The following is a 27,574-nucleotide window of genomic DNA, read 5'->3' on the forward strand; positions in this document are numbered from 1 at the left end:
CACAGTCAGGGCAGCTAGGATCTGGAACCAACTTCCAAGGGAAGTGGTGCTCGCCCCTACCTGGAGGTCTTCAAAAGGAGGCTAGATAGATACTTAGCCAGGGTTGTTTGACCTCAGCATTCTTTCCTGCTCATGGCAGGGAGCTGGACTTGATGATCCACTCAGGTCCCTTCCAACCCCACCAACTATGAAATTATGAAACTATGTATTATGATGCTAATGCTTGGTCATGGTGGGGCAGCTGCATCCATGCATGGTCACTGATGGCGTTGGGGGAGGTGGGGTCAGGATCAGTGTACTAGTGTCCTCACGGTCCTCATCAACATCTGGTGCTCATCAACAGCTCAGAAACAGCTCAGAGCTTTGCAAATAGTTTCACAAAAGCCAGGAGTCACATGAATCATTCTCTTTTAACAACCCATTAATGTATTTATTTACACTTTTCTTTTTCTTTTCTATAGTAAAACCATGGGTGAGTTACATTTGTATGAATCCAAGCATGCACTGAGAAAAGACCCACCCACCCACCCATCCAACCCACTTTCTTCTATTCTACATTCACAATTTCATAACTTAATATTAATAGCTAGCATTGACTACTTACAATATTTCAACTAAGAGCATTTGTGACTGTTTAGAATTTTATGGTACCATAAATTATTTTAATGTATGGCATGTAACACTTTATTGCATGATTAACATACTAATTGTGCGGTAAATAGATCATCTGCTAGGGGCCATACAGGTATAATTCCACACTATTTTTCCTGTGACAGAGAAATCATCTGAAAATGCATAACATATCTGAATCTGAAAGATCTTACATGTTGTTCAGGAAATGCTAAACAACAATAATCCATAATACTTACTTTTTAAAGTTGGTGGTAGGTTACATTTACGTGTACATATAAATGACTCACTGGCCATATCTACATGAGACACTGACTTTGCAGTCTTTACTGAGCAGTCATTTAGTGCTTCTATAAACAAGTACTAAATGACTGTGGTAACTGGAGTTACTGCATATAGCAGGAAGCCACCTTTGTTTCTCCCCAAAATCTCTACTCTGGGACAATTTGATTAGGATGGGCCCAGCAGAGGAGACGCACACTTACCCTATCTCTTTAGGTAACCTGAGCTGGTTACATTCCTGAGGGAGGGGGGAAACCTGCTCCCTCTGCCTACGTGACTGGTATCAGCTACCTGGGTGAGGGGCATCTACCTGGTGGGCTGGAGTCTGCCCGGCAACTAGTGATGTATTTCAAATCGGTGGGCCGACAGCCAACTGGTACTGGCCTCCATTGGATCAGGTGAATGAGGTCACAGGGGCTATGTAAGTTAAGACTGCTCAGGAGGAGGGGGCAGCAGCCATGCATGGGACTCGAGACTTAGAGAGGAGCTTTACCATCTGAAACTGGCTCTCTCCCCCATAACTCATGAGCTAGGAACAGCCTGCCTCCAGAGGGAATCTCCAACAGCCTTGGGATGATACTTGTGAGTAAGCTACTCGAGATCTGGCTAGATATCTAGCTGGCAGTAACTCAGATGCGTAATCAAAAGGCTACCTCAGCCAGACTGTTTTGCTCTATGGGATTTCTATGATATTGCTCTATCTTGTACCCTATTTTCACCCTCCCCCTGTAATCAATAAAGTTCTCCTTTGTGACCGGTGTAGGAGACTTATTGAGGGGGGGTCTAAATTATGCCTAAGAGGCCCCTTAGGTCTGCGGACTAAGAGGGACTTTCCTTTTTGGCCCCCGATTTAGGGGAAGTGCCCCAAGTGCTTGTACTGGGTTGAGTACCCCTAGGACTATTAGGCCTGTGTTTCCCCGAGGACACAGGGCTGAGAGAGTCCCTTCTCAGGGTGGTGGCAGCTTACGTTACCCCCAGGCTAGCAAGTGTGATCCAGGAAGGGGGTCCGCCGGACAAGAGGCGCCCCTAGGGAGGCACTTGGAGCCTGGAAGGTGGTCGGGTGCAGTGAGTTGGGTGGCTCAACGCAGGAGTGCCCCTACTGGCCCGCCACACTGCACAGTCACACCAAGGAAGGGCTCTTTTGTGATGCTGACTGTTCACTAGCTTTTGACTGCTGTGCACTGGTTGCATCACGTTTCCTGACCTCCAACACTAGTGCACAATAGTCATGGTCTACTGTACAGTCAGCATCTCATGTAGACATGACCGCTTCTAGGTATCCTCTGCATATCTTCCTATTTTTCCAATAGTATAATGTTCACTAAAATATTTATGATGAGTCTCATATCAGAAAATAAATACAGACCATCACACATGATGAGTTAAGAGACAACCTCTAAAACACATTAGGATAACTATAGTAAAATAATGGACACTGTAAACACTCTTAGTGATTTAGCTTCTTTAGCCCTCTGTGTAAGTTTATTTCCCCCATTTTTTCTGTGCTTAACTTACAACAAATAGATGAACTCCTTGAATATTTCCTTTTCCATTTTTCCACCATCATCATTTCTTCTTTTTCAGTACAGTTAATTTTCGCCTGCACATTATTTCCCAAGGTAAAGCAATTCAGAAAGACTTAAGCTTCCTTGTTCTGAAATGATGTTGTGATGGTCCAGGGAATATGAGAGAGGCAAGACTTCTTGAGGGGTCTATCTTTTATTGGACCAACGACATGGTTGAGAGAGACGTGACAAGCCTTTGAATACAACAGTGCACTTCTTCAGGTCTTCCTCAGCTGATACCAGAAAGTTTGTCTGTGTCTATCCACCCCATGAAGTTAGACTAATAAAAGCTAGCACCCAGAAGAATTCTTGCCGTAAGCTTCCTTAAAACTGTCACTCAGGGAAAGAGTCAGGCTGATCTCTCTCTTGTATTCACAGCAAGTAACATTAGTAAAGAGATAAAGAGAGTCTTTTCTGATTATTTATAAAGCCCCTTTTCTACAAGCCTCGGCTGAAATATCCTACTGATTCATCATGTCCCTAAACAGTCACAGAAAGCAGCAGATGAAGTCAGTTTCAGAGCTAGGAGAAATATCTTGAAAGTCCATTCATATTGAAATAAAGCATCTCCCTTGCTCCCTAGCAAAGCACATGTCTATCCTTGAGATCCAGTGGTCTGCTGTGTAGTTTTTTATGGCAGCTTACATGGAGAAGAAATTTCATGTTGTATGTTTCTTATCCATGCAGATAGGCCTCAAGCCAGTGTTCCCCAGAATCTTTCAAGGTGCTGTAAAGACAAGAGTAATAAGAAGCTCAGTTCATCATAGGCAGTGAAAAGATGAAAAGGTGGTAATCTGCTAAGTGGTCTCAATGGAGAGAGTGGAGTGATGGCAAACTAGCCTTGTGAAAGAAGCACCCTTGGAAAAAGAGTGAGGTGGGAGGGATGGACTGAAAATCAGGAGCAAGAGAGGCATCTAAAGGTTGGCAGCATGAGAAAATGAGGAAGTAGTGGAAAGAAAAAGGAGTTTAAGGGACAAGAAGGAGGAAAGTCTTCTTTGAGGGGGGGTCATAGATTCCCTGAAAAAAACATGTCATGACACTGAGCCAAGGGGGTTGAGGGAGTTGATGGCAGAGAGGGAATGAGAAGGGACTTGGTTGTGAGGAGTCACCAGATAGACAGAGGTGCAGTAGACTACTTGGTCAGACAAGAGGAGACAGATAGAAGGAGCCCATATAACTGGGGAAAAATGGAGCGAGAGAGTGTGGAGGAATATGAATGGTTATTTTCTGTCTGCATAGCAGTTAAAGTCGCTCACATTCTTCATCCAGCTATGGCTACATTATTATAAGAAAGATTCCCAGACTGATACCTTGGGGTCTCATCCTCTTACTTATTTGCTTAAATTTGTTACTGGAACTGTTGGCAGTGTTGAAGCTAAACACATGCCTGCTTGCAGAACTGGGCCTTTCGTATGGTATAAATAATAATGAAAATAATGATGATAGGCAGGAAAGAATCCATAATAGAATATTTTCATTACAGCTGGTTGTATAGGTTAAAACCAAAACAGTTGCCATGGAGGAAAAAAAGCCTTTTTTGAGGTAAGTTATAATTTATTATATTTTTTTATCAAATCAAAGAATCAATGAAAACAAACTAATCAGTCTTCTGTCTTTCTTTTAATTCATCCTCCTATGCAGATCAACAAAGGATTAAAGAATGTATTTCTTTTCAATTTTCTGATCTTTATGTTGCACTACTTTGTATATGGTCCTCATATTTCTACTATTAGGTTTCTTGCGTTTGCCATTGGCTCTGGGAACTGCCATTCATTTGTGATTGTGACATTCGTGGTATTTTTGAGTGAATATATGAAAAGGGACAAATAGGCTCCATTAAAAATGCTTCATTTTGCCTGGATTTGGGCTAAGAATATGGGTTAAATACCTTGATGTTCATTTGCATGAACATTTACTGAACTAGATCTCAGAATTTACAAAGACAGTTTCACAAAGGTTAATTCTCTGACCTTGCTACTCACATAGGCCTTCCACTTAAACTGTATATGGATAGATCTGATATTCCTTTTCCTTTTATAGTTCTGGGCAGTTTCAGGTATTTGTTCACAGTTTGGAAGGGTTGCATATAAAAGAAGTATGTGAATAGACAGCATCTGGTGAAAAACTTCAATATACTCCAATACCCCTCATACTCTAATACCCTGAGCTATTGAACCCCATATTTACCTTACATATTTCTGCAGACCTACATCTCTAATATTTTCTCAAACTTCTCCTCTACTGTAGGCTGTATCCCTGCCTAGCTGTACACTAGTGTGCAAACCCATTCTCTTAATTGTCACTTACTGCAAAATGTCTGCAAGGGCAGTGAGCAAGGTCTTGGTTTTGTACTCAATGCCATGCTTGGCGCAGAGAGATTTCACCAAGGGGGCTGCCTTCCACAAGTTATGTCGAGGCATTGTGGGGAAAAGGCTGTGATGAGAGAAAGAAAGGCAGGTCACATAGGACTCCTACATATGTGCATGGAGCCTGCTCTGACATGCTGGAAATCCAGGACGTCAAAGCAGACTCAATTAATCGAGTCTACTAGAGCACAGAAATTGACACACTCTGGCAGCCTTCTGTGTCACATGTCTCAGTATCCCCGTGCATCCTGCACTGAAATAAAACATGTTCAATGAGCTTTAGTTCAAAGCATCCAGCTGCCATTTTTTCAGCACGGGGACATGCAGGGACTCTGATACACATGACATGCAGGCATTTTAATTAGCGCAGCTTGCTAATTAAAGTGCCTGGTGCCACATCCCAGCGCACATGTAAAAATGTCGACTGGATTTTGCCCCCTCCTTCCTCCCTGTCCCATTAGGATCCCCTCTCTTTTCATGTTACCAAACTGATTGTTACCTGTATGGCTACACTGCCTCATATGAAGCCTGGAAGGACTTCCTTTTTCTTATACTCAGAGGGATCCCCTTATATTCACACTCTTCTTCCCATACCCATACTCACTGGTGCTCAATTTGGAAGTTCAGGTGCCCAGTGAACCAGTCATTGAACAAGGACTGCTGCACATTGCATGTTGCCTCGAGCTGAAAAGAAAAATATGTTCTGTTTTTCATAAGTATGGAAAACAATTTTTTTCCTCATTTTTGCCTAGCCTAAGCAGTTACCTTTGTTGAGAATCATGGGTACCATTTACCTAAAGATGAAATGAGGTCTGAATGTGAGTAGTATCCTGGAAAGTGGGATAAGTATTGCCTTATGTAGAATTATGAAGTCATAGAGAAGTAGGGCTCAAAGGGACCTCAGAACTCATCTAATCCAGGGTTGTCAAACATGACCCACAGGCCACATCTGGTCTGCAGAGCCCCATCATCTGGCTCCCAGTGCTGTTGCTGGGTTTGAACTGGTTCACCCGAAGGCAAGGCTGAGGATGTGCACTGCACACAGCACCCATTCTGCCATTCCAGGATGTACGCCATGAAGTGTGTCTACACCAGCCAGTCTGGGACCGAAAATACATGTGGTGTTCACAGGTCCCACGTGCAGCACAGGTCCCAGGGTGGCTGGAGAAGGCACCACGTGAGGCATAGTCCCAAAGCAGCTGCTGGACACACCATATACAACACAGGCCCCAGAGCAGCTGGAATGGGTGCCATGTGTAGTGCAGTCCAGCAACAGTGAATGCCACCAGTAGCGTGCTCACTCCAGCTGCTCTAACAGCACCTGCCTGCACTGCACTGCACCACCTGCAGAACCCGTTTGAACTGTTTTGGGATCTGTGCTGCACATGGCATCCACCTTGACTGCTCTGGGACACATGCTGAATCAGAGTTTCATGGGTCCATTGGTTCAGTTCAGCCCATGGGCAGGCCGTATGTCAGTCATCTAGTGCACAGAGCAACAGACAAAGCCCAGAACCAGGGGAAAAAAACAAACATCCTCCACTGCTTTGCAATGTGGGGACAGAAAGCATAACTCTATGTATCACACCCTCTAACTTGATAAACAGAACTTCACTTCCTATATCCTTTCCTTAAATTTATCCCAGCTGCTCTAATCATATTTCATAACTAAAACAGTTGTGGAGCTCTGCTTCATTCTCCCATTGCTGCACTTTGTCTCTCCAATATCCAGCAACCTGTGGGGTGGGGAATTGTGAGGCTCCGGGGCCTCCAACTGTTGCTCTTTACAGAGAACTCAAGACATAACTAATTCTCATCCCTGGCCAATGCTTGTTCAACCTGTTCTTGAAAACTGCCGATGATGGAGTTTCCATCACTTCCCTTTGTAGTTTATTCCACTGACTCACTATTCCAATGGTGACAGTGTTTTTCCTGATATCTAAGCTAAACCTACTTTGCTGCAACTTCAAGCCATTGATGTGAAAAATTCTTGATTCAACTGGAAAAAGCAAAATAGTTTTTCTTTTGGGATCCACATAGACCAGTGTCTAAGCTTCCCTAAAGAGACTTTACCCATATCTCCCATTTGAATGGACAGGATAAATGAACATTGAGAAATCACAAACTATTTTTCTGGCTTCTTTCAAATCTTTCCATGAAAACAGAACTAACTAGGCTTGTCTGTAGATAGTATAACTATATCCCATAGTATACAATATTACTTAGAAACAAATGTAATTAGAGTGCCCTCGTGTACAGTTATGTCTATTTAAGCATCTCATATTTCTCCTAAAAGTATTTTGTCAAAATATTCCATTATAGAGCTATCTCTGTTCTTCTCCTTAATTTCTTTTCCTTAAGCTCAAGAATGATTATAACTTGAAGGGCTATATTTAACATAAGTCAAGGAAATATTGCACCAAACTTTTTATCAGTGAAAAAAAAAAGAAAAAGAAATCTGATTTGTTTTGCCAACAAAAGATCTATTTTTCAAGCAGTTCTTTAAAAGTCTTTTGTCAGGACTCTTCTGTACACCTGAGTACCATTTATAATTTTCCATCTGTGTCACAAGAAGAAATCCCCAACTCAATTTAGGGTTATAACTCCTAGAAAAGGAGTCCTTCAGCTTCACAACCCCAGACCCCAGGCTTCCAGCAGTGGAATAGATCTTACCTGGGTAGACACCCAGTCCAAGTTCCGATCATAATCAATGTGCATTGGGATGTGGTTCATTTGTGAAATCCAGATAAACCAGGAAGCCTCTAGGTATCTGAGCACACAAATATACACATATATAAACACAGTCATTATCCACAATCTACTTTAAAGAGACCCACTATGTTGCCTGGGGAAACTAATGATTTTCCTGTAAAAGATCTTAAAGGCCAACTTGGTAATGTCCTGGTAACAAGTCTCCCACCCAAACTCACAAGATATTACTTCTGTATTTTCCATCCCATCACTTCTGCGTCTCAGTATTTTAGCATCATTGTACTTTTTTAGCAGAGGATCTCACAGAGCTTCCCATGATACCCTTCTTTTTTCTGCTTGACTACAGTTACTTAGAAATTGGCAATGTAACTATATTTTTTATTATTCCTGCCTGTGCTGAAATCTGCAAATACTGGCAAAAAGCAAGGAATGGACAAGGGCCAGAGAGACAGAGGGCCCAGTGAATATTACCTGGCAAACCAGTAGTACAGGATGAAGGTCTTTAATCCCATTAGGGGCACGTACATGAGAAAGAGTCGAATGTTGTAAGTCACTGTCAAGAACAGCTCCTGTCATAGAGATGCAAAGAAGGCTTCACACAAAAGGCTGCTTATAGTACTACACTCCCCTACCACTCTGCTCTAGCCAAAATGGAGCAACAAACCAAAATCATAGAGTTATGAACTCATAGAAAAGGAGGGCCAGAAAGGACCGATCCTCTTCTCAAGGCAGGATCACCCCAAATTAAACCATCCTAAGCAAGTCGTTTTCTTTTATGCCCCTTGTCTATTACTCCACCTATCTAAATCAACATAAATTTTGCCCAGAAATTTCACATGGCAAAGCAAATATTTTTGTGATTTCAAGCCGTAACACACATGGCAGCTCCCATCCTTCACCATTCACTTGGCTGAGGGGGCAAATACCTGAAGACTAAAAATACATAAGAACTGCCTTTTACTGGCATTGGCAATGCATAGCAGAAGTATGTGGGTGCACATGCACCCCCAGAGCTTGGTGGTCCACCCTCTGCAAAAAGTGCTGCTGACACTGCCAGCGACACCTGCCCCCTTCCCCCCCTCACTGCTGACACCATCTGCAGTTGGACGCTGACTACCGGTCGGTGTTTGGCACCCCCCACCCCCCTCACCGACATCACTGCAGCCACCCACAGGAGCTCCCTGCTCAGCCTGCTCCCACTGCTGACACAGCTGCGGCAGCCTGCGGGAGCTCCCCACTGGCCACCGTCACGCCCCTGCCACCAACACCATTGCCGACACCTGCAGGCGGTCGCTGTGACCCCCAGCCTGCGAGGCATTTGTGTTTACTGGGTTGGTCCATAGGTCCATCAAGCCCAGCACCCTGTCTCATACAGTTGCAAAGAGCAGATGCTAAGGAGATGTGTGAACAGGGCATGGCCAGAATTTTTCTCTCCTTGTTCCTCTCCAGCTGCATTTTCCAGCATTCAGAAGTTTCAGAAGTTCTGGTCCAGAAGCTGCACTTCCACCTACCATATTCAACACCTACTGAGGGATCTTTCCTCCAAGAATTAGTCCAATCGCCTTTTGAAAGAATTAGTTAAACTGGGTTAAGATGGTGAGGAAACTCTGCAAGTGAATACTGAATATATTCTATTCTATCTCAATTCTTTGATGACAGAATTGATACATTGGGGACAGGGAAAACTGTGATTATATTTTGCAAAGGTTTCTGGGTAATGCTAAGAATACTTACAAGCCACTTTTTGTGCTTGGTTGCAAAATAGATTAAAGCAAACTGGAAAACGGGAATTAGTGCGAATGGAGCCACAACTGAGGAAAACAAAGCAAAACAAAACAGAAACACATTAACAATCTTACTGGGTTACAAATTGTGCAGAAATCTAGAAAAATAAAAGAAGAGGTCTTTCTGATGTGGGATTTTAAGTGTGGCATAAGGGTGAAGGGTGATTTTATCACTTTGCTCCAGGTTTCTATATCGTTTATCTTACTCCATGCTTCCAGGCTTCTTCCTATCTCAACTCTCTTTCTTTCCTCAGCTGATTTTCTTTCCTTGTATATCCCTCCATTTTATGCCTGCTGCACTTTAGCTGTTACCATATGCATCATTTTCAACAGGCAGGCAAGGTTTTTCAAGTAGATGTGATATAGTTATATATGCAACAGACACACATCAGCTGGCAGTCCTGACAATTGGTGGCTACCTTCCTAAACATGATGATCATCCACCAGACTATGATGTGGAACAGACTATCTTTTCTCTGTCCTTTAAGGGATATAAAGACAGGGGTGAGAAGTTGTAGCTACTGTGGGGTGAAAGCCCCATGGCACTGCCAGGAAGCTTGGAGATACTCACAGGCAAAATACTTGTGCTGATGGTTGTAAGGCATGAACTTTTTCTTCTTTTTCCCCAACTAAAAAAAGAGAGGAAGGCATAATAGGTGAGCTGGATTACTAAAAAGCTTTATCAGGCATTTCTCAACCAACCCTATTTAAACAATACCAGAAATCAGCAGTTTCTCCTGCATTTATCCTGAGAGGAAGGATTTCTTAAAATCCAAAAAAGAGAGAATTAGAAGAGAGGAGATATGGATTTGATTTCATCCCTTGTGACTCTGCACACACATGCAGAGGTCAGGGAAAGGCAGCTGAGTGAGAGGAGCCCAAACATCTCAGAAAGCTGGAGGTGACAGGTACAGAACATTTTCATATATGTGTCTGAGTTTATTGCTTAATCACTCTGTTGAAGGAAAGTATTCTAAAATATTCTCAGCTTCATCAGTATTATGCTATCTGTTGGGGCCTGATTTCACAGAACAACAAGCAATGTCCGTCTCACCCAACAAAGTGGATCACCCAAGAAAGTGGATCCCAACAAAGCTATGTTAGGACATATCCTGGCACAACTGATCTGCTTCCTTTGGTGACATCTGTTTATTTCCTAAGTTTCAGCCTGTTTCACCCTGCCTGAATTCCTGAGAAACTGTGAATATACAAAGGATCCTCTTCCACCTTACTGCTTTTTTTGTGACTCAGTGTTAAGGGTTAGATAGTTTCATAGTTTCATAGTTGGTCAGGTCAGAAGGGACCTGAGCAGATCATCAAGTCCGACCCCTGCCATGGCAGGAAAGAGTACTAGGGTCAAACAACCCCAGGAAGGTGTACATCAAGCCTCCTCTTAAAGACCCCCAGGGTAGGAGCCAGCACCACTTCTCTTGGAAGTTGGTTCCAGATGATGGTCAACAGCATGGAATAGAATCACACTTAGGTATATAAGTTTAATTACGTGCTTAATAAGTTGAATTTAATCTGGCCTTAAGATTTTATCCCTCCCCTTTCCCCCTTCTACCACAATGCTTTTGTGCAAGCCCTAGTTTACTAGTTTTAGAGAACAGAGACCAGGACTGCCCTTAAAGTTGTCCCAGTGGGCAGCCAGAAGACAAAAAACAAATTAGAGGGTAGGTGGCTCAGCAAGATGGAGACTGCCCCAGAAGGGAGGGGGCACTGGGGCAGAAACTATGTCCCTACTGTTCATTCATTTTATCCAATGAATATTAGATGCAGAAAAGCCATTCCAAGACACCAAGCCTACTCACTTCCAGTGTAATATTGATCATATGAGGGGGCCTGGCACATGTTACATGTATGGCACAATTAAGGTGTTAATTGCACTACAAATTACAATGCTGCTGCATATGCACCCAATTTAAGGCACCATAAAATGGCAAATTAGCTATAAAAATGTTTCACATATAATGTACAACATTTTTATGGATGGCTTCCACGGCACCCAAAATTGAATGTGTAACATGTCCACATACTAGGGCTGTGTTGACCCAATGCCCAACAATCAGCTGATTGCTGAAATTAGCTCTGGACAGCTCTGGCTCTGCCAGCCTGGAGCCATGTCACATCTCCAGTTGGCAGGGGACTGCTCCAGGGCTGATAAGGATGATCAACTGATAGGCAGCACCAACCCAGAAGGCAGCCCCAAGTCTCCAACTGGGTGCAGGGGATCAGAGGCTCCCAGTGGGGGAAGCCAAAGGGATTGCCCTGCCAGGGACTTTAAACCCTATGCCTGGCATCTTTCATGTGTAGCATGGTAGGATATGTGCTTGTTGAGCTCAGATCCTATCCCATGATAAATTTAACAAGTGCCAGTGGCCTAAGATGATATACTTCCCAGTCTTGGAGTCCTCCCAGCCCCATATATATTCCCATTCAAATAGATCTTTGTTATCCTGTGTTACTTCCAAACATTGCCAACACTCACCTCTGTGGAGAGTATCCTCCCAAAGCTGAATAAGACAGGGTGGAAACCAAGATCAGGGTCTTTGTGAAAGCAGTTGGGTTTGGCATGGTGTTGATTGTGCAGGTGATTCCACCAGCTGGGTGAAAACCCCTGTGGAAAGGTCATAGACCAAAGATGTCAAACTACAGTACCATGTTATCAAGACATTTATCCATGATTTATCCATTTGTCCAAGAGATATGGCACATTCCCCGCCTTGCTACATTTAGAGCACACCCCCTCACAAAAATGTTACCTCAATCTGGAGCTTATCTCATTTATTAAGCAACAATATTCGGTATCAGACAGCTTCCTGAGAAGTAGCACTTACTTTCAGAGCAGCTAAGCCTAAATGAAACCTCCGACTCCATTTTGTATTTCTGAAGACAGAAAAGTGCCCAACATCATGTTGGAACCAGTTCAATTGTGTCTGCAAAAGAACAGAATGGAAATATAAGCAAAAGTGTGAGTTTCCCCACACATTAGTGCTGTGCTTCTTCCCAGAACTAGATGCTTTTAAGAAGGCTAGAGCCAGGGTGGGCAATTATTTGGGCCCAAGGGCCATATAGGAAGTATTGATGAGCTGTCACAAGCAGGGTCAGCACCCCCATCTCTTGCCCCCCCACCACACCTCTTCCTACAACACACCAAAATTCCCTATGGGGCTTGCAGTGGGTGGGAAACACTGTTCAGGGTCAGGACAGGTGTGATTTGCTCCCTGCAGGCCCTGCCCTATGGTGAGGGTGGCAGGGTGGGGGGTATATGGAGCTGTGCGGAGGGGGTATATTCACATGGGGAGGGGCTTCTTGGGAGCCATTTTGGGGGTGAGGGGAGGGAGGGGGAGGCAGGGGGCATGTAGATCAGAGCTCAGCCCATCTCTGGCTGCTCCCGCAGCACTCTGCACAGGACTGAGCCCTGCCCAGGGCAGCCAGTCAACACCTGCTGGCCCCAGGCCTAGTCCAGGCCCTGGCTAGCATGAAGCTTCTTGCAGAGCTGTTCCCAGTGTGGCTGCAGCCAGCCAGGTGCTGCTCTGTTCTTCTCACCTTCAGTAGGAGCCACCCTGCTGAATCTTCCCCTCTGCCAACAGTGGCACAGCAGTGGCATGAGTTGGAGGAGGAGCCACCACTAGAGATGAGGGGAGCAGAGCAGCACCCAGTCGGCTGCAGCCACACCAGGAACAGCCCCACCAGGGCAGGAGCAGGAACAGGAGCAGCAGCTGCAGCTGCAAGCAAGGGAAGCAGAACAGCCCTGCTGGCCCAGGTCCCAGCTAACCTGCAGTTTCTAGTGGGGCTGGTCCTGGAGCAGCTGAAGCTGGCTGGTGCTGCTTTGGTCCCCTTGCCTGCAGTGGCAGCTCCCCTTCCCACTCTTCCCCTGCTGTACTGCTTTGGGTGGGTGAACAGGAGGAAGGTTCAACCAGGTAGCTTCTGCTGGAGGTGAGGGGAGCAGAGCAGCACCTGGCCAGCTGCAGTCACACTGGGAACAACCCCAGCAGAAGCTGCACCAGGGTCCAAGCCAGCAATAACATGGCATGGGCTGCCCCAGCTGGAGAGGGTGGGACTTGGTCCCATATGCAGCACTGCAGGGGCAGCCGTAGGCTGGATCCAGCCAGCTGGCAGGCTGGATCTGGCCTGCAGGCCATGTTTTGCCCACCCCTGGGCTAGAGCATCCACTAGACCTAAGACCCCTGCCACATGTTATATATATATTGTGCAATTCACTGGTTAATTGCACAATAAATTTAAAACATCCACATGTAGCAAAGTAATTATATCACCATAAAAATGTCCATTCAGCTTTAAAAAAAAAGCCAACAAGCTACAAGGTTAGTGCTTGAAAATACGTAACAACTTTATGGTTGGTTTCTATCCATATTTAATTTAAATGTATAGCAGCGCCCTAGATCACACAGGGGAAACTTGATCATATAGAAAATGATTTTTTGGACTTCTCTTCACAGTAGTCTTACTACTACAGTGAGTAATTTGTATTATTTCTTAAGTTCACAAGTATCCCTGGTGTTAATGGTGTCTAGCTGAAGAGAGAAGTGTCTGCTTATTACCAGCCAGGTGACAAAATCTCAGCAGAAGAAATTTCAGGGGAATAACTGCTATAAAACCTTGTAACTGGCCTCATGCATGTTGAAAAAGAGAATACACCTGAGTTATTGTGGTGGATTAGGTAGTTTACCTGTGCAATAGTGAACAGTGCCGCACCAACAAGGAAGGACACTAAGGATGCACCAAAGTACCACACAGTGAGCCAGGAAGCAGCATCCAGTACCAAGATGTGCAGGAAAATCAGGAAGAAAAAGAAGTAATTAGGCTGCAGGAGACCCATCTTCTCAACAGTGGCTCGCAGCTCACGGAAGTCCTCCACCAGCAGTTTCTGGGGAGAGACATAACATTACTGCACTCTCTAGGCAGCAGAGCAAACTTTGCAGTTAAGAAAAAGGGGAAACACTTAGGTATCCCTTCTCTCCAATAGGGGTTTCTGTAACAAAAAGGGATATACAATGATTGACAGCTATTGCTATACACAGTAACAGTTTCATCCTAGAGACTATGCCCTGAGGGGTTCTGAGTGGGTCCCAGTGACATGGAGGGGAGATGGGGGGGGGGGGGCCCTGTGACATGCCCACAACCCTAGGGGAGATTTCTGTGATCCTGAGATCTGTCCATGCATTACCTCCCTGGAGTAGGCTCCTCAGCACTCCCATCTGTGATGCAAAGCTGGATGCACAGTATGTTGGAGAACACAGCTGCCAGTACATTAATTTTTCCATTTTCCCACATAGAAGCCCACATCCTATCCCACATCTGGTTCTCCAAACACTCACATTTTTACTGGGCTCAGAGGTAGATTGATCTGGTGCCAACTCCCCGACCTGCAGTGGTTTTAAGTATGTTTTCACCAGTGCTTTATTTTTGTGGAAAGCGACAAAGGCATCCTAAGAAAGACACAAGCATTGATGGTGAAAAAGGGAAGACGCAGGCCAGATCCCAGGTTGCTCAGTGCTTCAGACAAATAATTGATTTCCATACACCCCAGCTCCTTTAATGTCCGTGCTACAGTTATTCCCCAGTTCCACTGCTCTGTTTGGCCATTGCTGTGAGGTGTCATCTGCTTCATTACACTGAAAGCCTCTCCTCAAAGATGCTAACAGATCCTCAACCTGAACAAGGCAATTAACAGGACATAGATTTGCAGTAACTGAGGCAGAAAATGATTATCAACCAAGAGTCTCCATTGCACTGTGGGTTGTGGGGACTTCTTCCTGAGGTCAATACCATTGCTCTGCGGTGGTCATTGTTTGCCAGGGTTCTTGGGGAGCATGTGCTGGTAGAATTCTCCTCTGGGCCAGGAAAGGAGACCCCCTGGTCTGCTGCTGTGTACTAAAATATCAAAGCAGCAAAGCTCCCACTACCACCTGCAAATGGTTAGGGGATGGTAGCCCATCCAGACTATCAGAAACCCACTGAATGTAATATACACATTCATCACAACTTCCTGGCTAGAACTGCTCCTACTCTTATCGGCCACTTTGAAAATAAACTTGCTACTGGTTTAAATTAGCTGCATGCATAGGAAGACAAGTTTAATCTGGGTGCTTTCCTATGTGTTGTCAAATACAGTCCAAGATCTTGCTCCTGATATTCTAATCTGTAATCAGGACCAGCCCTAGCAATGTGAAAGATTTGTTCCACCTACTGGTTGGCACTTGTGCATTATGATTAAGTCTCTCCTTAATCTTCTAGTTCAGTTAAATAACTTGGATGTTTTAGTCTTATACTATGAGGAAGGTTTCTTAGGTGGTGAATTATCTTGCTCTGAACACTTCTAATTTACAGGTTTCCCTCAGTTTATGCTGTACGTGCATTCCCAGAGAATGATGTATTAATCAAATTTGGATAAAGCGAACCCACTTTCCCATGGTCTGGAGGGAGGGAGTGAGGCTGGAATTAGGAAAGGGGCAGGGGGAGGGGTGCCACTCCCAGAGCTGCACAAGGCAGCAAAGCAGAGGGAACAGAGTGGCACTCACTCGAGCCCTGGCTGCAGAGGCCCCAGAAGTGGCTGGCACCAGCTGCCTGCAGCCGCTGGGCTGTGCCATGCTCTACCTGTCCCCATTTACCTCTGCTCTTGGGCTGCACCATGCCCTGGTGCAGGCATCTGGTGTCAGCTGCTCCTGGAACCAGGGATGGGGTGAGTGCTGCACTCCATGCTGCCCGGGGCTCCACTTGTCAGTACTCACCCCAGCCCATGCTGAAGCAGCCCCAGAAGCAGTCGACACGAGCTGCCTGCACCACAGCATGGCACAGGCCAGGAGTTGGGGTGAGCCCAGGTGCAGAACGACAGGCAGAGCACGGTGCAGCCCAGCGGCTGCAGGCTGCTGGTGCTGGCCGCTCCCAGGGTCACTGCAGCCCAGGCTGGGTTGAGTGGGGCCACAGCCATCTCCTCTCCCCTCATAGACTTACCTGCTTGGGTTGAGGGCATCTATGCTGATCACATAGGAGTGAATTTACCTTGCATATAATGAATTATGGGTCTAAACGTGCTCATTGCATAGGAGCAAATTCACATATCAAGAACCTGCATAAATCGAGGGAAACCTGTATTTCATTTCTTCATGCTGTGTCCACTCCTTGGTGTATGTGTGATTTACATATAAAGTGCCCACCTCTTTCAAACTCAGAAATCAAAGAATTGAATAAGACAATGGAAAGGCACAATACACACATGTACTAGCACAACTAAAAGGGAGCATTTGGGGCACCAATCCTGGGTACCCACTGGGGGAGGTGGTAGCTACAAAATAGTAGTTGCAGAGCTACTGACCTGCCTACCACTGCTGGTGGCATAGCTGTAGCTGTTTCCCCATGCACTGCCATCACACTGGTTGCACAACTGTCCAGTTATTCCTTTGCACGCATGTACCTTTTCAGACCATTCTGCAAGCTCATCTCATCTCAACCAAGCCTCCACAGACCACCAGAGTGAGGAGGTTCTGTAGTTCAATGACAGCCAATCTTTTTGATAGGCTTGACACAAAACTAGGCCCACATCCTCCCTGCATCCCATTTTGATCCCCTTCTCCCATCTGATCTACTGCTTTGCTTGCTGCTCCTAGACCTGTGCTCCCAGCCTAATCTCCTGCTCTGCTTCCTTCCTCTGCTTCATGCCCTATCTGCCACTTTGCTTTCTGCTCCTTTCCAACTCTGCTGAATGCCACATGGGGAGGCTGCTGATGCCATTGTGGCACCAATGCCTCCTACAGTCACTGCACCTTCAAGAAGAACAGACTGATAAAGCCTTCTTAGTGCCGCTCACTCTAGTAAGGCTTTGTCTGCTATTAGAACATGTTGGCCCTTCAAAGGATTCTCAACAACAAACTTTTCTCTGGAAGATATTCTAGCAAGCCAAAGTCAGTTCCAAATGTGCACATTATTTCTCATTCAGAAGAAAGTAGGTCTGTGCCAGTCAGCAGCGATCCAATCCCGCTTCAGATACTGCCACTTCGGATGGCCATTATCCAATCTGGAGCTCTGGACTGGGTTTCCGCCTCGATCTGGCCGAAGCTTTGGAGCCACCTCGGAAATCCCACCATAGGGTATAATGGGGAATCAATTAAATATCTATAACTTTGCTGGTTTTTGTCCAATTTGGATGACACATGTAGGGACGATAGCCTCTGCTGAGAGCATGAAACCTGCCAAGTTTCAAGGAGATCAGTGCAGGGGTTTGGGGGTAACTGTACCCCAAATTCTTGCACCAGTTTTGCTTGTCTGCAGGTTGAGAGGCAGTTCCTCCCAAACCCCTGCACTTCTTGAAATGTGGCAGGCTTTGTGGCCTCAGTAAGAGCTACCACCCCTGCAGTTTTAACCTCCCTGTGTTGTAACACATAGACATGACAGGAGTTTTGCTTTCAAGAATTTGGGGTGCAGTTCCCCCCAAACCCCTGCACTGATCTCCTGAAACTTGGCAGGCTGCATGATCTCTGTAGAGTCTACCATTCCTGAAAATTGCATCCAAATTGGACAAAAAACAACAAAGTTGTAGATATTTTATTGTTTCTCCATTACACCCTATGGCCGGATCTCTGAGGCGACTCCGAAGTGCTTTGGGAAGCCGAATGAGGCAGCGCTTCGACCCAGATGTGCTGCTTCGGACCCCAAAGCATCCAAAGCTTCTCCAGATCCAAAGCTCTGTCTGAAGCCTGGCACAGCCCTAGAGGGAAGTGATACATTCTGCTGAAGTTTATGTTGTAACCTTGGCAGTGCTGAGGAAAGGGTACAGTATAGCTATTACTATGCTTTACTTGAAGGCAAAAGGAAGAGAGTGAATGCATAAATAAAGCAGTAAAAAATACCACCACTATTTAGGCCAATCATTTCACCAGTAGTGATTCTGAACCTGACAGTCTCAAGCAGATGAGTACACCAATTAGAAAACTCATGCTGGGACCCTGAGGCAGTCAATCATACTCACTAATGTGTCTTACATTTTATTTCATTTCCAGGGTACAGCATGGGTTCAAAGAAAAAAGACCTTGCTCCACCTCAGTTCCTTCTAAGAGGCCATATCAAAATATATCTAGCTCTTTAGCTGTGATATCAAAGGATTATTCACCACCAGTCCTGGCACTCACAAAACTGTGCAAATGAGGAATCCTCCTGCCACAGAAACAGGTGCATTGTGGGTGGAGTTGGCATTCTTTTGGAGAATTTCACTGTTTCCTAAGGCTGCCAATTCAAATATTACCAGCCCACAATAATTTCTGAGGTTCAACAGGGTATATTTATTTTTTACAGAGATGTACTCTACACAGTTTTACTGGGTTTTGTTCTTATTAGGCAATTAAAAGCAGGAGAAAAAATGAGTGTGTCTGTTTTTGCCGTGTCTCAAGGCACTACTGTCTAACCACTGCATTGGACTATGTAGAAGATAAATTCAGTATTAAGAACTGAAGTACTGGGAAGAACAAAGAGGAGACATCTATGTTAACCTACTGAAATGAGACAGTAAAAGGAAACAGTTACCAGATCCACTACAAACTGGAAACGGATTCATAATTGTTCCTAGAAGGAAGTGTCCACATGTAGACTGCTTATGAGTTCTAAGCACTGGAGTGTATGAGTTAAGAGCAGTGCAGTGTGGGATGCCTGGAGGAATGACCAGGCACAAAGCACAAATGCACTGTATCTGCACATAATATTGTATTGGATCAAGGGGGATCGGCTTAAAATAGCACTCCGTTTTCCCAGTGTGCTTTTGAAATGTTCCAGGAAGTTTAAAAACAGTCTAATGGGGAACTGTGGCCTTGATCATCTTATGGTCCGATGGCTAGGTAACTGGCTATGGGGTCGGACCCAAAGAGTACTGTCACATGCACACCATAATGCTGGCATTGATGCGCGAGGCACCAAGATGGTGAGCCCCACCCTTCTTCCCCGCAACCATCACAAAAGAGTAAAACAAATGCTGCCATACCATTACTTTCATTATCAGAGCATCACCAACATAGGTGAGGTCAGCTAGTCTGTAACGCCAAATAAGGCCGGGACACAGAACCCTGAGAGGTGATAGGTGAAAACAGCCAGCTCACCGTTGAGCGCGTCACCTGAGTGATATAAGGGAGAGCACAGCCGCACCCAAGCGAGGTCGTTCATCACCCACTTTGATTATCACAAGGGACGCTAGCCTGATCACCTAGCTTCCACCTCCCATTCACAATTAGCAACCACCGAATGCTGCTTCATTGCCGGTCCCAACGTGATTAGCAGTCTACTTCTCTGCATCTCGTTTCTCTCCTCAACGCTCGCTGTGAGTAAATAAACTTCTACCTTCAACTACTCTCCGTTGCCATGACTATCACCTCACCTCCAGTCTTTTCAGGCGATGTGAGCTAGACTCACGTTAACCGTCCCATAGAGCGCTAACTGGCCCTTCTAACCCCGTCATTCTGGTCCCTTGTGTTGCGATCGGACAGCAGCATGACATGGCATCACGAACAGGATTCATGGATCCGCTGGTCGCCGTCTGCCCCTGGGGCTGGGGCTGCCGTACCACCAATGATGATACAGAACTTTGGGTGTATATGAGTTACCGCTCTGCAAGCCCAGCCCCAAAAGACTGCCGAGGCTACTTGTCTTTAAAGAAGGGTCAAAAGGAGTGGGCCTTCGAGGGGTCACCAGCTGCTCTCGGCTGCCTTCTCTCAGACCCCAAAACCCTGTTCTGCCCAAATGATGAGGGGCACACTGTGTCCTTGAAGAAAGTTAAGAGGTATGGGATGGGAGATCCCACTCCCGCGCAGACCTGGGCCACAGGTCTGCGACATCTAAAAGATCTAGGAGCTCCCATACTGGTCAATAATTTCCATTGCCTGCCTATAAAAAAATGCTCAAGGGGGCACAAAATGGCCGGGGATCTCATCAGTGACCTGGAGATGCACGGAAAAGCCGCACAGAAATGGACTGGTCCGACCTGGGATAAAAATAGTGTCTGGGTATCCTCTACCAACACTTTGTAAATGCCGTGCATTCATATTCCGATCTCGAGTCACAGTTTTGTGCAGCAGTACAGCAAGCTGCAGATATAGAAAAAGAGTACGTGCCTCTGGCAAAGAAGGCACAGCCTCCCAAGGCCACGCCTCCCACGCTGTCCGCCCCACCTCCACCATACGTGGGACAGGACGTAGAGCCATCAAAAGGGGCTCTGCCTAGCCTCTACCCAGAACTACCTCCTCCGCCAGACTTGCCGCAACCCGTCACGGCCCTCCCAATCAGCACCACTAAGGTCACGGTCGGGTTAGACAAGCACCCAGTAACAATGACCTCCTGGTGAAGCAGGTCCCGGGCAGGGATCCGTGACTTAATCACTTCCACCGCATGCCATCCAGGAGAACCGCCACTAGTCTGGCTGGGCTGGATGGTTATAGATTATGGTTATGACCGAGTCGATCTAGAAGAAACCACCGTGATGTTACGCAGTTCCATCTGGACATCCGGACTGGGGGGATTATGTCAAACCTTAGGAGGCATCTACAACAACTCTGCCCCTCACCTGTCCCTTAACTCACATGAGAACTTTGCGGACCGTTGCTTGCGATTCCACGTCGACAGTTTCAACCTCACCGATGTTTTAGAAGGAACAGACGTCGCTCTCAACCTCACGTGCCAAGCTTGCAACGTAGGGTCAAACCTCAGTTGGATGTTCAGCTGGCTCGACATGTTCGGCCTCGGACACTTGAAGAAACTTGTGCTAACCGCCCTGATTATTTGTGCGATAGGTATTGCCGTTTGTTGTTTGTTCTGTTTTTTCTTACAATGGCTAAAGTCGCGCCTGATTCGCCTATCTCCTTTTGTATATACACGCTTACTCAGTGCTGACCAAAATAGCTATGAGGCCGTACAAGTGCCTGTCAAAGATCAAAGTCTTTGATTTCAGATGCCGATGGCAAAAGGTCAGAGGCAAAAGGTCAGAGGCTAACACAACAAACTCTGCAATTGTAGTCTATCCCTCTGTATTAACAGTGCTGCATATATACACCCCTGTCTGTGCCTCATCTCAAATCACTTGAGCTTCTCATATGAGAGAGAAACTAACCTTGACAGCCCAGCACGAAAGATAAAGTACCTATAGTAAAGAGATTAGATGACTTTAATGAAACTGTAAGATCAGAATAATGTGTCATGCTTACCCTCTTGTAACCAAACAGGCTCAGTACCACCTAAACTAAAAGAAAGGCCCCCACTTTCTTGAAGGATGGGCTGCCAGCATGAAACTTGAGCAAACAAAGAAAGCACAAGTGCCAACCTGTTAATTATTCATGCCTGGCGTGTAGTAATCAGCTACCCTGCCTAGTATAACTTTGAAAGAACTTCCGCCCAAAGCGGAGATCTTGGAGCATTCCAGGAGACACAATCTGTAATCTGATCAGTTACAGACATCTCCCCGCCCCAGTTTATTTTCTTTTGGCATAACCCCGTTTCTGCCAGTTCGTCTTATCTTCGTCGTCCGTCTTTCTCGTCAAGAGCTCTCAGTAATCTGCAGACCATAGTAATTCGTGTGAACTGCTTGAAACCTGTATTCAGCAAGTCTGCAACCCACTGTAATCGCTGGGTGACAGAGCATCTGCATGCTGTAACTAAGTAATCAACTCCTCTGCCTACGTGGCACTACATCAGTAGCATAAGTAAAATAAACTTTCTGTGTAACCATCACGCTTTAAATCATCTGACTCCTGCTCGCCATTAACACCCACCTGTCCGGTCATAAATCCCTCCTCACGCCAAGCCTGTCATGCCCACCCAGGCTCGCAGGTCAAGGGTGCACCGGTCATCGGTGCGCGACAGCGCCATATAACAAAAGTGAATATGATGCTATGGTGTAGACACAGTCAACCCTCGCTGCCTCGTGCAAGGGGGCATGTCACATGCACACCATAATGGTGGCATCAATGCGCAAGGCACCAAGATGGCGAGCCCCGCCCTTCTTCCCCGCAACCATCACAAAAGAGTAAAACAAACGCTGCCATACCATTACTTTCGTTATCAGAGCATCACCAACATAGGTGAGGTCAGCTAGTCTGTAACGCCAAATAAGGCTGGGACACAGAACCCTGAGAGGTGATAGGTGAAAACAGCCAGCTCACTGCTGAGCGTGTCACCTGAGTGATATAAGGGAGCACACAGTCGCACCCAGGCGAGCTCGTTCATCACCCACTTCGATTATCACAAGGGATGCTAGCCTGGTCACCTAGCTTCCTCCTCCCATTCGCAATTAGGAACCTCTGAACGCCGCTTCATTGCCGGCCCCGACACGATTAGCAGTCTACTTCTCTGCATCTCATTTCTCTCCTCAATGCTCACTGTGAGTAAATAAACTTCTACCTTCAACTACTCTCCGTCGCCATGACTATCACCTCACGTCTAGTCTTTTCAGGCGACGTGAGCTGGACTCGCATTAACCGTCCCATAGAGAGCTAATCGGCCCTTCTAACCCCACCGTTCTGGTCCCTTGTGCTGCGATCGGACAGCAGTGTGACAAGTACTAATTGATGGGAGCAAAACAACATGGTGCAGGGTGACCAGTGGAGTTCCTCAGGGCTTTGTACTTGGCCCGATACTCTTTAACATCTTCATTAATGATCTGGATTCAGGAATCAGATGTGAACTGGCAAAGTTTGCGGATGATAACAAATGATGGGAGAGGGCGGTCTCACTGCAGGACAGGCTGGGGATACAAGTCAACTTGGACACACTTTCAAGCTGGGCTGACCAAAACCTGATGGCCTTCAATGTAGAGAAGTGTAAGGTGCTGCACCTCAGTAGGAAGAACCTTCAACCTATTTACAGGTTTGGCAGTGCTATGCTTGTTAGCACCATGACCAAAAGGGACTTGGGGTTTTGATTGACCACAAGATAAATATGAGCCACCAATGCGATGCTGTGGCTGGCAAAGCAAGCCAAACTCTGACGTGCATCCACCGATGCATCTTAAGCAAAACCAGGGAAGTCATCCTCCCACTTTACTCAGCCCTGGCGAAACCATAACTGGAGTACTGCATCCAGTATTGGGCTTCCCACTTTAGGAGGGTTGTAGAGAAGCTTGAGAGAGTCCAGAGGAGAGCCACTCAAATGTTCCATGGCCTGGAGGGCAGGCCGCATGAGGAGAGGCTGGTGGACTTGAAACTCTTCAGTCTGGGAAAGAGAAGGCTCAGGGGGACTTGGTGGCAGCCTACAATTACATAAGAGGGGTACATCAGGAGCTGGGAGAATAGCTGTTCATCAGAGCTCCCCAAGGGATAACAAGGTCTAACAGCCATAAACTCCAGGAAGACCTATTTAGACTAGACATAAGAAAATAGTTCTTTATAGTGTGAGTGTCCAGGGTCTAGAACAAACTCCCTCCCAAACGGGTGCAAGCACCTACTCTGGACTCTTTAAAAAAAACATATGGATGTATTTCTTGCTGGGGTCACTTGATCCCAGCTGACTTCCTGCCTATGGCAGGGGGGCTGGACTCGATGATCTCATGAGGTCCCTTCCAGACCCTAATGTCTATGAAATCTATGAAATGAAGTGGCCTGCACATTTAGGCTTCTTGTTCTAATTAGAACAGTCCAGCAATGCCTCACCATTACATGTATTAAGCTCCCCTGCCCTTCCCCCGTGTTTTAAAATGGCTGCAGGGGCACTTTAACTAAAGCCACCACACAGATGTTTTAAAAGGCAGGAGGCTTAATAGTGATGAGCCATTTTAATTAAAGTGGCTGTCAGGGAACCGCTCTAATTAAAACAGCCCCTCCTCACCCCCAAGCACATGTGTAGGTACCTTGGGTTTTAAAGTGTATTAAACATCTTTTAAGTATTATAGTCATTCACACCGTCAGGCTAAAAACAAAAGACTGATTTTCCCAAGGGGAAATAAGTCTTTTATTCTGGGATCTTACAGATATACAAACCCATTGTCCCACCTTTAGTACATGTGAAGAACCTGTTATTTACCAATAATAATTTTCCCCCAGGACATTTAGGACTAATCAGTTAACTGATAGTCTCATTGCATGTGTAAACAACTGTCAGAGCCTATTTTAATGTATGTCAAACATGGGAAAATCAGCCCTGATATATACCAGTTGTTTGTTTTTAACCATAATGCATCTCGGTAAGTAGAAATACAGAATACAGTCTTACATGAAGGGCAACTAAAAAGTACCTAAGTCATTCTTGGATTTTACAGCAAAGCAGAATTGGAGAGGTTTTGTGGAGCTACAGGCAGGCAAAGAAAAACTGGAGGAGTTGACCAATGGAAAACCCTGACACATTAGACCGTTTTTTGCCTGATGGAAGATTTTAAGGCAATCCAGAGGCTTTCCTTCTGCTCTTCTCACACAGCCACAACCCGTCATACCTCCCTACAACCAAGCTGTTGCTGCTTCTTCCCTACCTTTCAGTGGGCCCCTTGTTATTTCTCCCCTCTTTCCCGTGCCAAGTGCCAGGAAATCCTTGGTCTAAGGTGACAGGGAAATGATCATATGTTCCTCAGACCTACGTATAAGCAGGACTAATGAGATTTTTTACTCCCTGCAGAGGCCTGGGTGCTGAGGTGCTAATCTTCATGGAACAAAAGATGAAGTGGCATCCTTAGTTTCCTTACAGTAGGTTAGAACCAACTAGCAGGGGGTGACCACAGCATATATTAGGGATTCATTAATGAATACAGAGAAGAAAAGATAGGTTTGTGTTGCTATTGTAGAAGAAAAAACAACAATACATAGCAAAGTTCCAGATATAGCTTAGTTGATAGTGGAAAGGAGGCAATTAATTAAAGATTAAACTAAAGTTGGGAATAAGGGAAAGAGAATGTAGCTCTCAAGTGGACCTATAAGCTAAAAGTTGGAATAATCCATTTGTAGGCATGCCTTATAAATCTTGTAAGTTTCATAGAAACGTACATGATCCCTATCAGCTTGATTCTTTACACTTCATAATTTGTATTGTTTTATTCTCAAGCACTCTGTGAGGTAGGAAGTACTATCTACATTTCACCACTGGATATCTGAGGCACAGAGAAGCTATGAGATTTGCTGAGGGTCACAGACCCTGTCAGGGCAGGAAATTACATCTGGCTCTTTCAGGACTTGAGCTAATGCTCTAATACAGACTGCATTTCTAGGGTGAATACACACAACTACAACAGCAAATATAACATTCTGCAAATAAGCTGTGAGCTTTTCTTAAGCTTTTCTCTGAACAATCCTGTAAGTTCATTCACAGAAAACAAGCCCCAAAGATGCTTGCAGAAATTCTCAGCAAATTTATTTTAAGTATGGAGAATTCTTCATGATTATCAGCAATATTTTTCCTTAGGTCCAGTCTCAAATATCCTTCCTGCTGATCCTTAGATCATTCTTCCATGTTCCTAGCCTTCCACCTGATGCATATCTTTGAAATTTCTCTCTGCCTCTGGGAATTCTCCAACTCTGCCCACTGGTTCAAAATAATACCTCCACCTTCATAATCTACCCTAGGATATTGTGTCTTCCCTAGGTTCTTTACCTTAAATAATAACTTTCTCTATCTCTCTGGACATTGACTTCTCTACTGCTCTCTTCCTCTTTTGTTAACTATGTCACTCTGTCATCCAGCCAAGCATAGGTACCCTTCCTCAGGTCTCATCAAGCCATCCTGCTTTGTATTGTGGCTGATAGGACACCATCCACCTGTGCTGCTCCCCCTTTTCAGGTCTTACCGTAGCATCTTGCCCTGCATAATGGCTCATTATCCTCTTGCCTCCAGGGTGCACCAGGTAGAACTTGCTGACATCATAGACTTTCCTGTCAATTACCAGCCACCGGTCCTGTCCTGAGGTCCCAGCGCCCCGACCAGTACGGACTGCAATCTCGTCCCAAGTAAAATGTTGAGTAAAATCTGGAACAGTCTCTGACTTCTTTATTGAGGGACCAGATGGTGGTGGCATCTTCACTTCTAGCTACACTCTTCACACTCAGATTTTCTGTTCCCAGGTGTGCTGTCACACTGCTGAGATGGAAACTGGATCAGTTTTATCCTTTCATCACTATTTGATTTACAGCATCTAACATTCGCTGACACACCTGGCAAAGAGGCTCCACCAGCCTATTGACTCCAGCTTTCTCAGACGCACCCTTTGCAGAACCTCCTCCTTTCTCAATTACTTCTATCCCCTTAAACACATTACTCAATAAAATGCCTGTTCCTTCTTTTCCTTTAAAAATAATATTTTAAACGTTGACTGGTTACATTATTGTTATTTAGAATTCTTAAAAAGTTAACTGAATATCACTGTATATTTGAAGTCTTGTTGAATACTATTTTACATGTAAACCAAAAGCTTTGCTAAGGTAACAAAATATGCCATCAGGAAAGAGGTCTTAACAAAGTACAGAAAGCTCTGTGGGATATACATTCTGCAGAAAGTGTTTCCTAACCTTTTCTCCCAATGATTATGATTTACCTATGAAAGAAATAGTTGCCTGGAAGTTTCATCCCTGAGCAGGGAAATTTTTAGTAGACTTTTATGGATTTAACAACATCATGAAAACCCACAGTTACAAAATAATAGCAGATGTTCTTGGTTTCACCATATACAAGACATTTCTGAAAGTTTATTATAGACAACAATAATTTTATTGCATTAAAGATTGCATGTAGAGCAAATAGCTCTTATGCACTCTTCTACACTCCAAATTAATTTATAAATCTGCACTAAGGAGGATGAGACCAAATTCTGCCCTAGCATAGGGCTAAGCACCCTTTATCTCTGGGGGAAGACAGTGGAAATGGATAAACACAAGAACAAATCTCTCGAAAGGTCCTTTTTCTTCCTGCAACTTCTCCCTTTATACTTTCTCTGTCCCCTCCCACTTGGACCATACTTGTTCTGTGATATTAACTGGGCTCCTAATGGAACTAAGATTCTGTTTTTGTCTTAACACTTTTTACCTGATAGTGTTAAAAGCAACACCAAATAGCAATAGATATGAGGGAGATTATACTCTGTATATAGTCTGTCAGTCAGTTGTCCTACTGTTTGTCTGATCATTCTTACAGCCACAGAAGATATAAAATTAATTGTGAAACTAGAAATATATAAATATAATTTACAACATTTGGAACAAGTTTCAAAAGAGGAACAAAAGTACTAGATGCTGCAATTAACTTGTTCAGATTTAATGGGCTAGCTTACCTC

The 27,574-nt window shown here is 45.1% G+C and overlaps 1 protein-coding gene across 1 annotated transcript; it reads right to left on the reverse strand.

Annotated features, from left to right (window-relative positions):
- Positions 1 to 3,152: 3,152 nt before the first annotated feature.
- Positions 3,153 to 26,323, reverse strand: LOC149871307 (acyl-CoA (8-3)-desaturase-like). Its single transcript, XM_090034911.1, has 12 exons — positions 26,096 to 26,323; positions 14,682 to 14,792; positions 14,033 to 14,230; positions 12,177 to 12,275; positions 11,828 to 11,956; positions 9,911 to 9,968; positions 9,290 to 9,366; positions 8,027 to 8,124; positions 7,517 to 7,613; positions 5,448 to 5,527; positions 4,785 to 4,910; positions 3,153 to 3,204 (listed from the first exon to the last, which is right to left on the reverse strand). Exons 1-12 carry the CDS (start codon positions 26,321 to 26,323, stop codon positions 3,153 to 3,155), a joined length of 1,353 nt encoding a protein of 450 aa, XP_089891037.1.
- Between the last annotated feature and the right edge of the window lie 1,251 nt (positions 26,324 to 27,574).

This window comes from Crocodylus siamensis, chromosome 2 (genome assembly GCF_052110815.1).
Source record: "Crocodylus siamensis isolate JL-2025a chromosome 2, ASM5211081v1, whole genome shotgun sequence".
Classification (NCBI taxonomy): Eukaryota; Metazoa; Chordata; order Crocodylia; family Crocodylidae; genus Crocodylus; species Crocodylus siamensis.

Coding starts and splice junctions, on each gene's coding strand:
- LOC149871307 (XM_090034911.1), bottom strand. CDS start 26,323: ATGCCACCACCATCTGGTCCCTCAATAAAGAAGTCAGAGACTGTTCCA. Junction 5,528..7,516: donor TGGACTGGGTGTCTACCCAG/GTAAGATCTATT, acceptor TTTTCTTTTCAG/CTCGAGGCAACATGCAATGT. Junction 4,911..5,447: donor AACTTCCAAATTGAGCACCA/GTGAGTATGGGT, acceptor CTCTCATCACAG/CCTTTTCCCCACAATGCCTC.